Consider the following 16,329-nt stretch of genomic DNA (forward strand, 5'->3'; position numbering starts at 1 on the left):
ACGATCATTCTGAACGTGGTGACATAAAACACGTACGTCGGGACTATAAACGGGGCAGTAGCCAATAGCTTTAATCTCTTTATTTATTCTGAGCATGCGTGGCACTTTGTGCGTCGGATTTGTGTACACACGATCGGAAATTCCGACAACAGATTTTGTTGTCGGAAAATTTTATAGTCTGCTCTCAAACTTTGTGTGTCGGAAAATCCGATGGAAAATGTGTGATGGAGCCTACACACGGTCGGAATTTCCGACAACAAGGTCCTATCACACAGTTTCCGTCGGAAAATCCGACAGTGTGTACGGGGCATAACAGTTATATAGCATCTGTTATCTTAAGATAATGCAAATACAGAATACTGACAAAGTCATTTCATATGACATATATTTATTTCAAATAATTAAAAAGAACAAACATTATTGTGCACATAACTGAACTGGGCTGTCTAATCCCTGAACACAGACTGGATACTTATAAAATCAGCATTTTTCAATACAAGCTATAGCACCATGTCAATCAACTTTAGAGGAGTCTACGTAGCACCAAGATAAGCTGTTACAAAGTACAGAGGAGGGTTCTAATAATTTGCTATCTCTTGACAACTAATCTGAGTAAAGAAATATGCATTTGGAGGAGGGTAAGCCTTTAATTCCTAGAATATAAAGTTTTTTTTTTTTCCCTTTCCTTGTCCTTCACATTAATTTAATCCTTTCTGATATGACAACAAGCTCTGTAATAACACAGTTAACGCTGCCTGCTGCTTCATTTTAAAATTGATGTGCTCCTGCTATTTAGCATTCTCCATGTGCATGTGAACCTTTTTCTCATTATGTATTCAACAGGAAGTTTATCTTTGATGGCATGGTATTGTTGGTTGTTGTCTAAAAAAATGCAACCAGTGAAAATGACATTATTGGGTAAGAGGTGAATACATTCTAGCCTGGTTTTGAAGATGCATACGTTCAAAGCACATTTGTAGGACATGTTCTAGCCATTACTCTAGAGGTTTTTAACAACTCCACTAGTTATAGCTATATGTAATCTGGCAATCTTGCATTACAACTTCACTAAGATGGAGAGAATGTGGCATGTGTGCACTGTGTAACTAACTCTTACCTATTCCAATAAGTTCCATGCCATGCACATGTGGAACCTGTGCTCATCCCTCTGTCTAGGCATAAAAAATACCCTTAGATTTCTACTGGACTAATGCTAACTTCTGGAGTAAAGCTGGCCATACACTTATACATTTATTTCTGTCGATCAGCCCCAGGGAGCCAGCAGCTGTAACTGCCAAAAAACAAAAATAATGACTCATCTGCATCTGCATAGATCCTTCACAATTTGAAAATTGTTGAGCAGGAGGGTACTGACAAGGCCATCTAAAGTAAAAATTTGGGCCGGTTCATCAGAAACCGGATATAGTTTGTTCTTTTATGGCCATCCTAAAGGTTGGTATACGTGGCACAAAAATTGGCCTTTTCAGCAGGAACCAGACATTTTGTGTGTGCTGCTGTCTGTTCAACAGAAGTCAGTCCAACAACCATCTTTTGTCAGACTGTCATCCTGGAAAACCAGTATTTAACCAGCAATTGCAGTCAATGGCTGCAATGCTGATCTGTGTATTCTGAAGGGGGGAGTCCCCATTGTCAGAAAACAATAGCGCTGCTTGGGAGATCCCTGCATCCACATCGTTTGCGTAGATGCAGAGATCTGTGAGTTTTTTGTTTTTTTTATGAAATTCGCTGGTTAAACAGAAAAAAAAACTTACCACGTATATCCTGCTTAAGGATGTTAGACAGTTTTCGCATTGTTCCCAGAGTTTGCCTAAGGCTATTCTTGAATATGATATGTAAATACCTAGATGATATCTAGATACCTAATATGATATCTAAACAATCTCAACTTCTAACATTGCCTAATATTGTAATGGTTAAATTACTATTATTCAAAATATTCCCACTTACCAACACAAGTTCAGGAATAATCTTTACATGCATAAAAGGTTTTGATTAGTTGCCATTGGCAACTGTTCAAATTTCACTCTAGTTTTAATTGCTCCTCAAATAATATTGTTAAATAAATAAACATGATTACACAGATGTTAACCAGTTCTGTGATCTCAACCCATTTAAGCATTTTTATATGATGGCTGTACTCTTCTGTGCATCATAAAATCATTGTAATTAGCCAATAGGGGGTACAATGCCATATATAATATCCTATACCTATTATAACTATATTATTACTATCCTCATACTAGACTCATTTATATCCACAAGATATAAAATAAGCACGGGGTATGCGTATTACTTATACACCATCATCTGAACATGGAATATGTTTTACAGCCTATTTATATTAAAAACAATTTATAGACTTTTATGTGTCTTTCAACACAGTCTGCACCACTTAAACTCCAACTGAACTTTCAGATTAAATTAGTTAAATACATTCCAGGAGTATCAAAACAAAGGGTTTTAAGGTCTTGCAGTTGATTTTCTTTTTTTTAAAAAGCAATCACAGCCTTTCACAGCATACTGTAAATAAGAGCCCTTATTCTTTGTGTGGAAACAGTGGTCTCTGTGCATAGGTCTGATGCAGCCCCTGCTGAGTCAGACCTACAGTATAGCTCTGCAATGAGCAAGACCTCATGCACCCTGCTAATTAGAGAACTCCAGCTCTGATTTACAGGGGTATGTCAAACCTCTGTAGAGAAAAAATTGCTTCCATACAGAGAGCGAAGGTCCTTTCCCAGATAGCAAGGATAACGTGCCACAAATTTGTGACAGTGTTGAACTGTAAGTAGAACACTTGGAGCACAAGTTCTAGTTGACACTTTTCCAATTTGTAGCAAATTTGTGTGGCGAATCTCTAGCAAGAGCAAAGTTGCAGTGGTGAGTCTACAGCAAGAGCTCTGCAAGTCTACAGCATGAAAATTCAGCCACAGTGACCCCGGTGGTGGGATGACTATTGCACAACATAGCTGAAATCAAAACTTGCAGGAGACTTGCAGAATATTTGCACAGAAAGTTGATCTGGAGTCATGCAATGCGGACTTGCTGCAATTGTGCAACAAAATTGTGAAGCCTGGCAAGTCTAGCAATAGCTTAGCAAGTCATTTTCAAACTTGCAGCACAATTGCTTGCTATCTGTGTTACTACAACATGCTAACAGTGGATTGGCTTTTCAACTGTGGCAGCTTTCTGAAGAAAATAAAGTGAAAGATTTTACACACCTTCTGTTTTACAGCACCTAGAATGTATTTAGCTTATTTAAACTAAGGGCTTAGTAAAACCATTACCATTAAAATGTGGTAAGCTTCCTATAATTAATACAGTGCTTTTTTAATAGTAGTTCTGAGTGCTTTGTTAAAATATGCTACAGGATCAACCTAACACAAGACAATCTCTACTACTGAAAACAAACACTGTAGCGGTGCATAGAAATGTTTATCAAAAAGATATTGAACAAGAGAACAGTCACAGATGGTACATTAAAAAACTAAGGCACATATGGCTTAGATTAGTGCATAAGAAGCTATATTATAGTACCTTTAAAAATGGCTATTACCTAAGTCATTCTCTTTGCAAAGTATATCCAAAGCTGTTAGAATGCAATTTTCAGTGGGATAAAATTATGCATAGCCCTTCAACTAGCTCAGAAAATAATTTCTCAACAAATTAACTAGCCTACTTATCCATTGTACATTATTTTCTCATGAAAAGATAACAAATTAGCACTTGGGGTTATACATTACTTGGTGTCATTTATTTGCCCTATATATTAACCAAACTGATTTCAAATCCAGTTTGAAATCTAATAAAAAAATGTTTTTAATAATTATATGTTGCTGACTTGTCATATAGTATATTATTTCAAAAATATAAATAGCAGAAAAGCACACTTTCTTATGAGACTTATGGCTTAAAGTTATATTGGAATGTTAATTCCAATAGCTGTCTTAATTAGATACACAAAGATAAATGTTTTATTCCAGCTTCAAGAATCAGTTATTTTATACTGTATCTTTATACAACACCCAGTGGCAGCCCGTAATGCAGGGCGCAGGGGCACTGCCCCCCCATCCATGCGTCCGGCCCCCTAATCTACATGTGGGGCACTGGATGCATGGATTCCAAAGAGGTTTTTTTTTTGAAGCAGAGGCTCTTATAGGCTTCAAGAAAGAATGGGCTTGGGGCGCAGAGCACTGCGCCCGAGCCCACCTAGTTGTGTGACAATAGTGAATGAATATTCGCTATTGTCACACTGATTCTGCTCCCGGCCCTTCAGGAAGCGGGTCCTAAGACCCATTTCCCAATTGGCCGAAAGGAGAATCCTTTTGGCCTAGGACAGTGATGGCGAACTTTGGCACCCCAGATGTTTTGGAACTACATTTCCCATGATGCTCAACTACACTGCAGAGTGCATGAGCATCATGGGAAATGTAGTTCCAAAACATCTGGGGTGCCAAGGTCCGCCATCACTGGCCTAGGAGGAGGAGGGAGGAGAGGCACGGCCACCATGATGCTGAGGAGATGCAGGGGAAGCCGCTGCCCATCGCCTGGAGGGAAGCGCTGCCCACACCATAGATGGGGTAGGTGCAGGGCTGGTAACCGACTGGGAGGGTGCAGGTGACCTGACCAACCGGGGGGAGTGGCTGTGGGTGCATTGTTTGCCACCCCCCCAAAAAAAAAGTATACCACCAGCCACCACTGACAACACTGTTAGGCTTTCTAGATTGTAGATAAAAACTGAATGATGTTACTATACAGTGAGCCTTTACCATGCATTTTAAAATATAGATCTCAGGTTTTAAACAGTTATTAATCAAACATGATGTAATGCCACATTTGTTGAGGGTGGATAGACTGATGACTGTGAAACACTTAAACACAAAGTCTCTGTTGCTCTCAAAACTACTGGTTAAAATACCACTTTACCTTTTAGTGCAACAATTTAAGTTCCAATTTGGCCTTTTTTACTTGCCCAGGTTCCAGCGAGGCACCTGGTTACTTTTAACTTGCAAGTTCTCTGCTACTAGAAATTCACAACTTAAGTTTGTGTACAAAAATGTGTATCATTCTCAGACTGTATTCTGAAATCATTTCCTATGTGTGTGAGCTAGTGCTTTGGTGATATAGGTGGGCCTGATGAATGAGAATTGCTTCTATGGCTTACACAAAAGTAATCTTCAGTGGCCAACAGTTTCTTAGCAATGGGTAAGGATGAGGTCCAGGATTGTAACTATTATGAGTTAACTGAGAATTCCTGGGATTCACAAAGTTTTCCCATAGCAGTGCCAAGTTTCCCATGCATTTTGTTTGTCAATAGCTTGCTTATTAGCCCTGGAAATGGCCAGAATTTCAGAACAATCAGAATAACAAAATTTTCCCCCGTCAACTTCAATGGGGTTTGCTGCAAGGTTTATTTAGTAACTGCAAGTAGAAATCATGAACCTGTTTGCTAACAGAACCTAGGTAGATTTTCTCATTCCTAGCCATGAGCTTAGAAGGTTTCTCAAGGAAGGCAGATTAAGCTGATATGGACACTTTAATTCACTTTGCTTGTAAATGCATTGTAGCATTTTAAAACCAATAGTTTCCAGGGCATACTTGATAGAATGATAGTTCTACTTAACACAAAAGATAACTGCCTAAATTTAGATATGGGTTTTCTTACTTACAGTTTTAGGACTCCCTCTGTGACTGTAGTAAAGCCTCACTTTGAAAAGAACATCCAATCAGGTGCAAGGGAAATATAAAAAAAAATGCATTTATGCTTGCACATGATTAGATGATGGAAATCAGCAGAGCTTCGCCACATTCACAAGCTCTGGGGAAAATGCGTGCAACTACACTCGCAAAGTGCGCAGTCAGTTTACATTTAGTGAACGAACCTCAATGTGTTCCTGTCCCAATGTGTCTTTTCAGTTTGGCTCTGTGAAGGTCATTCTACTAAGTGTGCCCTGGAATAAACAGGAATCGCATTATAAGTGCAAAGGTGTCAAAAATATGTAAACTCGAAAAAAAAACCTCTGAATCTTAACCATTTCTTTCCATTTTAGATAGTGCATACAAGTATGAATTCAGGATAAGACAACAATATAAGACAACAAATTCAGACTGTCCTTAGGAATAGCCCAGTGAGTGCTTGTTCAAAAGTAGATTCTTCTATATTGGATGATTACTAATAATATAAGCGTGATTGCAACATGTAACTCTGAAGCGCAGAGTGGTCTGCCACTGGTGAACGATAAAGACTTCCATTTAAAAAACAAGATTTAACTCACAAGTAAGCACGCACAGCAAGCTTAGGCAGTTCTTGCAAGTTATATGATTACACAAAGTTTGTACTCTGATTGAAGGGGGATTCAAGGTAAATGGGCTCTATCCAGGCCGCTCCATTAATCACAAAAGCAGGGTTCCACTTGTGCTTCTCAGACAATTTAAAAAGCAGCACCACATTTCAGTTTCACACAGTGTTTATAGTCTTTTGGTCTTGATGCTTGAAGATCTGTCAAGGTTTTCTGTCCTTTTCTTTCAGCATAGTTCTTTAAAACACTATTGTATAATATATCCATGAAACAGCACCAGCTTCTTGGTAAAACCACTACCACTTTCCAGGTATGGGCACACCACATTCATACCAACCAACATAATTATGAGGCGTTCCAAAACCTATTTGGCCAAACATTACAGGCTCCTGAGTGTATTGGCGATAATAACCTGCAAAATATATTTGTTATGTTAGATCACAAATATACACACATAGCATTCTAATTTAGCAAAACAGAGGGCAGACAGGCTGGTAAATTTGCAAGGGAGCAATCATGTACAAGAAACATTAAAAGCAGCATTTTTGTGCAAAGTGCAACTTCCCTTGGAAATTGAACAACCTATTTGCCTTTAGTAAAATCAACCCCAGCATGTTTACTAATGCTATTAAGAAGTACCACAACAAAACACACACAATTACACTACAGAGAACATATTCTCTTCTGAGGTTCATCACTGAGGAGTTACACATAATCAAAAATTAAATTCATGTATTTTTTTTTTTTTAGTTTTATCAAACAGATAATCTTATTTTTTAGTTTTACAATCAGCAATTGTCAGAAGAAACATTTATTTCCTTTTCGTACTCTAGAAAAATATCAAATATTTTTTACATGCCACCCAAGCTGAGATTAGGCTCCACACTCCAAAATCACATCTCAGGTACTGGCTTGTCTCATCTCCACCAAAGCAATCAATTGTACCAGCAACAGGAATGGCACACACTGTGATGTGAAATAATATTCTTCCTTCATTAAAAGAACCAGCAGGAACAAGCTCTTCACTAGGCACTAGGGATCATCCGAACACCCCCCCGGTTTGGTTCGCACCAGAACTTAAGAACAGGCAAAAAATTTGTACGAACACTCGAACACCGTTACAGTCTATGGAACACAAACACGAAAAATCAAAAGTGCTACTTTTAAAGGCTTATATGCAAGTTATTGCCATAAAAAGTGTTTCGGGACCTGGGTCTTGCCCCAGGGGACATGTATCAATGCAAAAAAAAGTTTTAAAAACGTCAGTTTTTTTCAGGAGCAGCGATTTTAAAAATGCTTAAAATGAAATAATAAAAATTAAATATTCCTTTAAATAAGGTGCCTGGGGGGTGTCCTTGGTATGCCTGTGAAGTAGCGCATTTTCCCTGTGTTTATAACAGTACCACAGGAAATTAACATTTCTAAAGGAAAAAAAGTCATTTAAAACTGCTTGCCTCTGTAATGTATTGTTGGGTCCCGACAATATAGATAAAATTCATTTTAAAAAGCGGCATGGGTCCCCCCCCAGTCCATTACCAGGCCCTTTGGGTCTGATATGGATATTAAGGGAAACCCTGCGCCCTAATAAAAAAATGGTGTTGGGGTCCCCCAAAATCCATACCAGGCCCTTCGGGTCTGGTATGGATTTTAAGGGGAACCCCGAGCCAAAATTTTTTTAAAAGTGGCTTAGAGGCCACTCCAAAATCCATACCAGACCCTTATCCGAGCATGCAACCTGGCAGGCCGCAGGAAAAGGGGGGGGCGAGAGAGCACCCCCCTCCTGAACTGTACCAGGCCACATGCCCTCAACATGGGGAGGGTGAGATGGAGTAGTCCCCCAAAGCTCCTTGTCCCCATGTTGATGAGGACAAGGAGCTCATCCCCACAACCCTTGCCCAGTGGTTGTGGGGGTCTGCGGGCGAGGGGCTTATCGGAATCTGGAAGCCCCCTTTAACAAGGGGACCCCCAGATCCCCCCCCTATGTGAATGGGTATCGGGTACATTGTACCCCTACACATTCACCAAAAAAAGTGTCAAAATGTTAAAAATGACAGTAGACAATTTGGGACAAGTCCTTTATTAACCACTTACGGACTGCCGGACTCCGATATACGTCTGAACTTTGAAGAGAAACATTGTTGTTATGGCAGTAGCTAGCTGGCCGGCGGTCCGCTTTCAGATAAAAGTGGTCTCTGTGGCAGATTTGCCGCAAGATCACTTTTATCTGTGGCAGGAGAGGTTCCCCTCCTCCCGCTGTGCTCTGGTACCCTCCGCCGCTTACCGGAGCCTTCGGCATCAGAGGAGGCGATCAGATGTTGCTCCTTCCTTGGTATGGAGATGAGTGAGGGGAAGCCCCCCTCTCCATACCATTGCAGGGCGGAAGCGACGTCAAAACGTTATTTCTGCCCATAGCTTTTAAAGGGCCATTTTTTTTAATTTTTTAATTTTTTTTTAAATGACAATTTTTTTTTTTTTTTATTGCATTTTAGTGTAAATATGAGATCTGAGGTTTTTTTGACCCCAGATCTCATATTTAAGAGGTCCTGTCATACTTTTTTCTATTACGAGGGAAAAGTGACAAAATTTTTTTTTCTAAAGAACAATGAAAAAAAGTAAAAAGTAAAAGGTAAATTAAATAAGAAAAAATGTTTTTTTTTTTTAAATGCACCCTGTCCTGCCAAGCTTGCGCGCAGAAGCGAATGCATACGTGAGTAGCGCCTGTATATGAAAACGGTGTTCAAATCACATATGTGAGGTACCGCCATGAGCAATAATTCTAGCCCTAGACCTCCTCTGTAACTCAAAACATGCAACCTGTAGAATTTTTTAAACTTCGCCTGCGCAAATACTGTGTGACAGAAAGTATTGCAATGACCGCCATTTTATTCTCTAGGGTGTTAAAAAAAAAAATTTAATGTTTGGGGATTCTAAGTAATTTTCTAGCAGAAAAAAAATGTTTTTAACTTGTAAACAACAAATCTCAAAAAGAGATCGGTCCCTAAGTGGTTAAAAAAAGACAAAAAAAAAACTGACCCGCAATGTCCATTCATCTTCGACCACAGTGTCTGACGACCCAATAAGAAAAAAAAAATGAAGAAACTCTGCCTCCATGGGAGCCTCCCACTGACTGAGGCCTCTTCATGATAACAGCTGTTATATAGCTGAGGGCGGGGCCACCCGGTGACGTAAACGGGTGACCCCACCACCCCTCTTAAGTTACTTGATGCCACATAACGTCAGAAGGGGGCGGGGTCATCCATTTACATCACTGGGTGGCCCCACCCTCAGCTATATAACAGCTGTCATCGCGAAGAGGCTTCAGTCAGTGGGAGCCTCCCATGGGTTATTAACCACTTCAATACCAGGCACTTAGACACCTTCCCGCCCAGACCAATTTTCAGCTTTCAGCGCTGTCGCAATTTGAATGACAATTGCGCAGTCATGCTACACTTTACCCAAACAAATTTTTTATCATTTTGTTCCCACAAATAGAACTTTCTTTTGGTGGTATTTGATCACCTCTGCGGTTTTTATTTTTTGCGCAACAAATAAAAAAAGACTGAAAATTTTGAAAAAAAACACGTTTTTCTTTGTTTCTGTTAAAACTTTTTGTAAATAAATACGTTTTCTTCTTCAATGACGGGCACTGATATGGCTGCACTGATGGGCACTGATACGGCGGCACTGATGGGCACAGATGAGGTGGCACCGATGAGGTGGCACTGATGAGGTGGCACTGACAGGCACTGATGATGGGCACTGATAGGTGGCACTGATGGGCACTGATAGGTGGCACTGGTATGCGGCACTGATGGGCACTCATAGGTGGCACGGATGGGCACTCATAGGTGGCATTGATGGGCACTCGTAGGTGGCATTGATGGTTACTTATGGGTGGCACTGATAGTTGGCACAGATGGGCACAGATGGGCACAGATGGGCACTGATGGGCACAGATGGGCACTGACAGGTGGCATGAATGGACACTGATGGGTGGCACTGATGGCATTGCTTATTTGCAGTGATGCCCCTAAGGGTGGCATTGCTGGGCATCACTGCAACATAATTGTGTCAATCAGTGCCCATTTGTGGGCACTGATTGGCACAGATTTGGCACACTGGGCACATGTGGATGGCCATGGGGTACATACCTGGCCATCCACATGTTGCCCCTTCCCTGGTGGTCCTAGTGGCGATCCCTGGTGGTCCAGTGTGGTGATCTGCGGGGGGGCTGCGCTGATTGTTTATAAACAATCAGCGCAGACCCCCCTGCCAGGAGAGCTGCCGATCGGCTCTCCTCTACTTGCGTCTGTCAGACGCGAGTGAGGAAGAGCTGATCAACGGCTCTTCCTATTGACAGCGTGATCAGCCGTGATTGGACACGGCTGATGACGTGGTAAAGAGCCTCCGCCGGAGGCTTTTTACCAAGATCAGTGTAGCGGTGTGTCAGACTGACACACCGCTCCACCGATCGCCGCGATGCGCGCCCCCGGGGGCGCGCTGCGGCATGTTATCCTGCTGGACGTCATATGACGTCCAGTCAGGATAACAGAACCACTTCCCGGACGTCAATCCGCTATAGGGCGGGCGGGAAGTGGTTAAAGGGGACTTCCAGAGTCCGATAAGCCCCCCGCCCGCAGACCTCCACAACCTTCAGGCAAGGTAAGCGGGGATGAGACCCTTGTCCCCATCAACACGGGGACAAGGTGTTTTGGGGGGATCCCAAAGCATCCTACCCATGTTGAGGGCATGTGGCCTGGTATGGTTCAGAAGGGGGGGGCGCTCTCTCGCCAGGTTGCACGCTTGGATGAGGTTCTGGTATGGATTTTGGGGGAAATCCTATGCCATTTTTTTATTTTAGCGCAGGGTTCCCCTTAATATCCATACCAGACCTGAAGGGCCTGGTATGGATTTTGGGGGGCCCCACGCAATTTTTTTTTTAACTTGGGTGCGGGGTTCCCCTTAATATCCATACCAGACCCAAAAAGCCTGGTAATGGACTAGGGGGAACCCATACCGTTTTTTTCAATGATTTTTATCTTTATTGCTGGGATCCAACAATACATTACAGCCGCGAGCAGTTTTAAATTACATCTTCCCTTTAGAAATTTCATTTTGCTGTGGTACTGTTATAAACATGGGAAAGATGCACTACTTTACAGCCATACTGAGGAGACCCCGCCAGGCACGATATTTAACCACTTACCACCCATCATATAGCAATATGAAGTCTGCAAAGTGGTTGCGATATCCTGACTGGACGTCATATGTCTTCGCCAGGATATCAAGCCACTGATCATCACAGCGATCATTGTTGCGGTGTGTCAGTCTGACACACCGCAACTCCGATCTAGGTAAAGAGTCTCTGACAGAGACTGTTTACCATGCCACATAACGTCAGAAGGGGGCGGGGTCATCCATTTACATCACTGGGTGGCCCCACCCTCAGCTATATAACAGCTGTCATCGCGAAGAGGCTTCAGTCAGTGGGAGCCTCCCATGGGTTATTAACCACTTCAATACCAGGCACTTAGACACCTTCCCGCCCAGACCAATTTTCAGCTTTCAGCGCTGTCGCAATTTGAATGACAATTGCGCAGTCATGCTACACTTTACCCAAACAAATTTTTTATCATTTTGTTCCCACAAATAGAACTTTCTTTTGGTGGTATTTGATCACCTCTGCGGTTTTTATTTTTTGCGCAACAAATAAAAAAAGACTGAAAATTTTGAAAAAAAACACGTTTTTCTTTGTTTCTGTTAAAACTTTTTGTAAATAAATACGTTTTCTTCTTCAATGACGGGCACTGATATGGCTGCACTGATGGGCACTGATACGGCGGCACTGATGGGCACAGATGAGGTGGCACCGATGAGGTGGCACTGATGAGGTGGCACTGATGAGGTGGCACTGACAGGCACTGATGATGGGCACTGATAGGTGGCACTGATGGGCACTGATAGGTGGCACTGGTATGCGGCACTGATGGGCACTCATAGGTGGCACGGATGGGCACTCATAGGTGGCATTGATGGGCACTCGTAGGTGGCATTGATGGTTACTTATGGGTGGCACTGATAGTTGGCACAGATGGGCACAGATGGGCACTGATAGATGGGCACTGATGGGCACAGATGGGCACTGACAGGTGGCATGAATGGACACTGATGGGTGGCACTGATGGCATTGCTTATTTGCAGTGATGCCCCTAAGGGTGGCATTGCTGGGCATCACTGCAACATAATTGTGTCAATCAGTGCCCATTTGTGGGCACTGATTGGCACAGATTTGGCACACTGGGCACATGTGGATGGCCATGGGGTACATACCTGGCCATCCACATGTTGCCCCTTCCCTGGTGGTCCTAGTGGCGATCCCTGGTGGTCCAGTGTGGTGATCTGCGGGGGGGCTGCGCTGATTGTTTATAAACAATCAGCGCAGACCCCCCTGCCAGGAGAGCTGCCGATCGGCTCTCCTCTACTTGCGTCTGTCAGACGCGAGTGAGGAAGAGCCGATCAACGGCTCTTCCTATTGACAGCGTGATCAGCCGTGATTGGACACGGCTGATGACGTGGTAAAGAGCCTCCGCCGGAGGCTTTTTACCAAGATCAGTGTAGCGGTGTGTCAGACTGACACACCGCTCCACCGATCGCCGCGATGCGCGCCCCCGGGGGCGCGCTGTGGCATGTTATCCTGCTGGACGTCATATGACGTCCAGTCAGGATAACAGAACCACTTCCCGGACGTCAATCCGCTATAGGGCGGGCGGGAAGTGGTTAAAGGGGACTTCCAGAGTCCGATAAGCCCCCCGCCCGCAGACCTCCACAACCTTCAGGCAAGGTAAGCGGGGATGAGACCCTTGTCCCCATCAACACGGGGACAAGGTGTTTTGGGGGGATCCCAAAGCATCCTACCCATGTTGAGGGCATGTGGCCTGGTATGGTTCAGAAGGGGGGGGCGCTCTCTCGCCAGGTTGCACGCTTGGATGAGGTTCTGGTATGGATTTTGGGGGAAATCCTATGCCATTTTTTTATTTTAGCGCAGGGTTCCCCTTAATATCCATACCAGACCTGAAGGGCCTGGTATGGATTTTGGGGGGCCCCACGCAATTTTTTTTTTTAACTTGGGTGCGGGGTTCCCCTTAATATCCATACCAGACCCAAAAAGCCTGGTAATGGACTAGGGGGAACCCATACCGTTTTTTTCAATGATTTTTATCTTTATTGCTGGGATCCAACAATACATTACAGCCGCGAGCAGTTTTAAATTACATCTTCCCTTTAGAAATTTCATTTTGCTGTGGTACTGTTATAAACATGGGAAAGATGCACTACTTTACAGCCATACTGAGGAGACCCCGCCAGGCACGATATTTAACCACTTACCACCCATCATATAGCAATATGAAGTCTGCAAAGTGGTTGCGATATCCTGACTGGACGTCATATGTCTTCGCCAGGATATCAAGCCACTGATCATCACAGCGATCATTGTTGCGGTGTGTCAGTCTGACACACCGCAACTCCGATCTAGGTAAAGAGTCTCTGACAGAGACTGTTTACCATGTGATCAGCCTCATCCAATCCTGGCTGATCACGATGTAAACAGGAAGAGCCACTGATCGGCTTTTCCTCACTCGCATCTGTCAGACGCGAGTAGAGGAGAGCCGATCAGCTGCTCTTCTGACAGGGGGGTCTGTGCTGATTGATTATCAGTGCAGCCCCCCCAAGGATGCCCATGCTGGACCACCAGGGACGCCACCAGGACCACCAGGGATGCCAACCACTAGTCACCACTAGGGATGCCAATCAGTGCCCACAATGGATGCCAATCAGTGCCCACAATGGGCATTACTGATTGGCAGGCATTATTGTTTGGCACTGATTGGCATCCATCAGTACCATCCATTAATGTACATCAGTGTCAACTATCAGTGCCCATCTATGCCAATCCATGCCGCCTATCAGTGCCCATCCTTGCCGCCTATCAGTGTCCATCAGTGCCACCTTTCAGTGCCCATCAGTGCCACCTATGTGTACCCATCAGTGCCGCATATTAGTGCCCATCATCAGTGCCCATCAGTGCCACCTCATCAGTGCCACCTCATTGGTGCCACCTCATCGCTGCCCATCAGTGCCACCTTGTCAGTGCCCGTCAGTGCATCCCCATCAGTGCCCATCAGGGAAGGCGAAAACTTACTTAATTAAAAAGTTTTGAAACAGAAACGTTACAATGTTTTTTTTCAAAATTTTCAGTCTTTTTTTTATTTGTTTAGTAGAAAATAAAAATCCCAGAGGTGATCAAATACCACCAAAAGAAAGCCCTATTTGTGGGAACAAATTGATAAAAATTTAGTTTGGGTACAGTGTAGCATGACCGTGCAATTGTCATTCAAAGTGCGACAGTGCTGAAAGCTGAAAATTGGTCTGGGCAGGAAGGTGTATAAGTGCCCTGAATTGAAGCGGTTTTGGAATTTCATTTTTATTGCTTTACTTTAAGTATTATTAAAATCACTCCCGAAAAAACGTCCGTTTTTAAAACTTTTCTTTGCATTGATACATGTCCCCTGGAGCAGGACTCGGGTCCCCAAATACTTTTTATGGCAATAACTTGCAAATAAGCCTTTAAAATGAGCACTTTTGGTTTTTCATGTTAGTGTCCCATAGACTTTAACAGCGTTTTGCGGCTTTCGAATTTACCAGGAATGCTGCATATTGTTCGCCGTTCAGTGAACGTGCGAACACGCGATGTTCGAGTCAAACTTACGTTCGACTCGAACATCGGGCTCATCCCTACTAGGCACATCACTTTCTCACAGTTTTTCTTTTTGATAAAGCGCTGGGTGTGGGGTAAATTATGTCAAAAATAGAACCTGATCCTTCTGGCTATTTTAACCACTTGACATCCGCGCTATGGCTGCGTGGACCTGAATTCCCGGGAGGCCATCATATGACGACCTCCCCTGTGCACGCCCCCTGCGCGTGCCCCTCAGGGCGCACGCCGAGCGCGCTGTGATCACCGAGTCACTGAGACTCGGCTGATCACCGATCCGAGTAAGGGGCCGGTCCCGGCCCCTTACCATGTGATCAGCTGTCAGCCAATGACAGCTGATCACATGATGTAAACAAAAGATCGGTAATCGTTTTTTTTTTCTACTCACGCTGATAGCGTGAGTAGAAAAAAAAGCCGATCACTGGCTCAGATGAGATGGACAAAGGTCCCGAAGTGGAAGAGGCACATCTGCCCCATCTTTGCCAGCTAACAGTGCCACCTAACAGTGCCCACAAGTGCCACCTAACAGTGCCCACAAGTGCCACCTATCAATGCCCACCAATAGTGCCAATCAGTGCCACCTAGCAGTGCTGCCTATAAGTGTAACTGATCAGTGCCCACCCATCAGTGCCCATCACTGCCACCCATCAGTGCCCATCACTGCCGCCTATCAGTGCCCATCAGTGCCGCCTCATCAACGTACATCAATGAAGGAGAAAAATTACCTGTTTTAATTTTTTTTATAACAAAATATAAAAAAATATATTTTTTTTAAAAAACTCAGTCTTTTTACATTTTTTTTAACAAAAAATAAAAACCGCAGAGGTGATCAAATACCATCAAAAGAAAGCTCTATTTGTGGGGAAAAAATGATAAAAATTTCATTTGGGTATAGTGTTGTATGACCGCACAATTGTCATTCAAAGTGCGTCAGTGCTGAAAGCTGAAAATTAGTTTGGATAGCAGGGGGTTTAAGTGCCCAGTAAGCAAGTGGTTAATAAAGTAAGAATATTATTTTGCACTTTGGGCTACAAAAATATATTTTTGTTTGCATGCTCATTGATTTCCCATCACTTTCTGTTTGGATAAGAGAAACAGGGCCAGACAGGAAAGATTTGGAAGAAGACCTCAGCATGCCGAAGGGAGCAAGAACAGGAGTGATCAAGAAAGGTATCAAAGCCCTCTAAGTTAAACTCCACTAGTTTATTGGAGGTGAGAGGCTAAAGGAGTACAGTAGTA

At 43.3% G+C, this 16,329-nt stretch overlaps 1 protein-coding gene across 1 annotated transcript in view; it reads right to left on the reverse strand.

The window, feature by feature from the left end:
* Positions 1–371: 371 nt before the first annotated feature.
* FNDC1 (fibronectin type III domain containing 1) overlaps positions 372–16,329 on the reverse strand; it is a 377,977-nt gene continuing 362,019 nt past the window's right edge. The window contains exon 20 of the mRNA XM_073627992.1: positions 372–6,729. Coding sequence (XP_073484093.1) covers positions 6,614–6,729 — 116 coding nt within the window. The 3' untranslated portion in view covers positions 372–6,613. The remainder of the gene's footprint in view (positions 6,730–16,329) is intronic.

The sequence above is a fragment of the Aquarana catesbeiana genome, linkage group LG04 (assembly GCF_042186555.1).
Source record: "Aquarana catesbeiana isolate 2022-GZ linkage group LG04, ASM4218655v1, whole genome shotgun sequence".
NCBI lineage: Eukaryota > Metazoa > Chordata > Amphibia > Anura > Ranidae > Aquarana > Aquarana catesbeiana.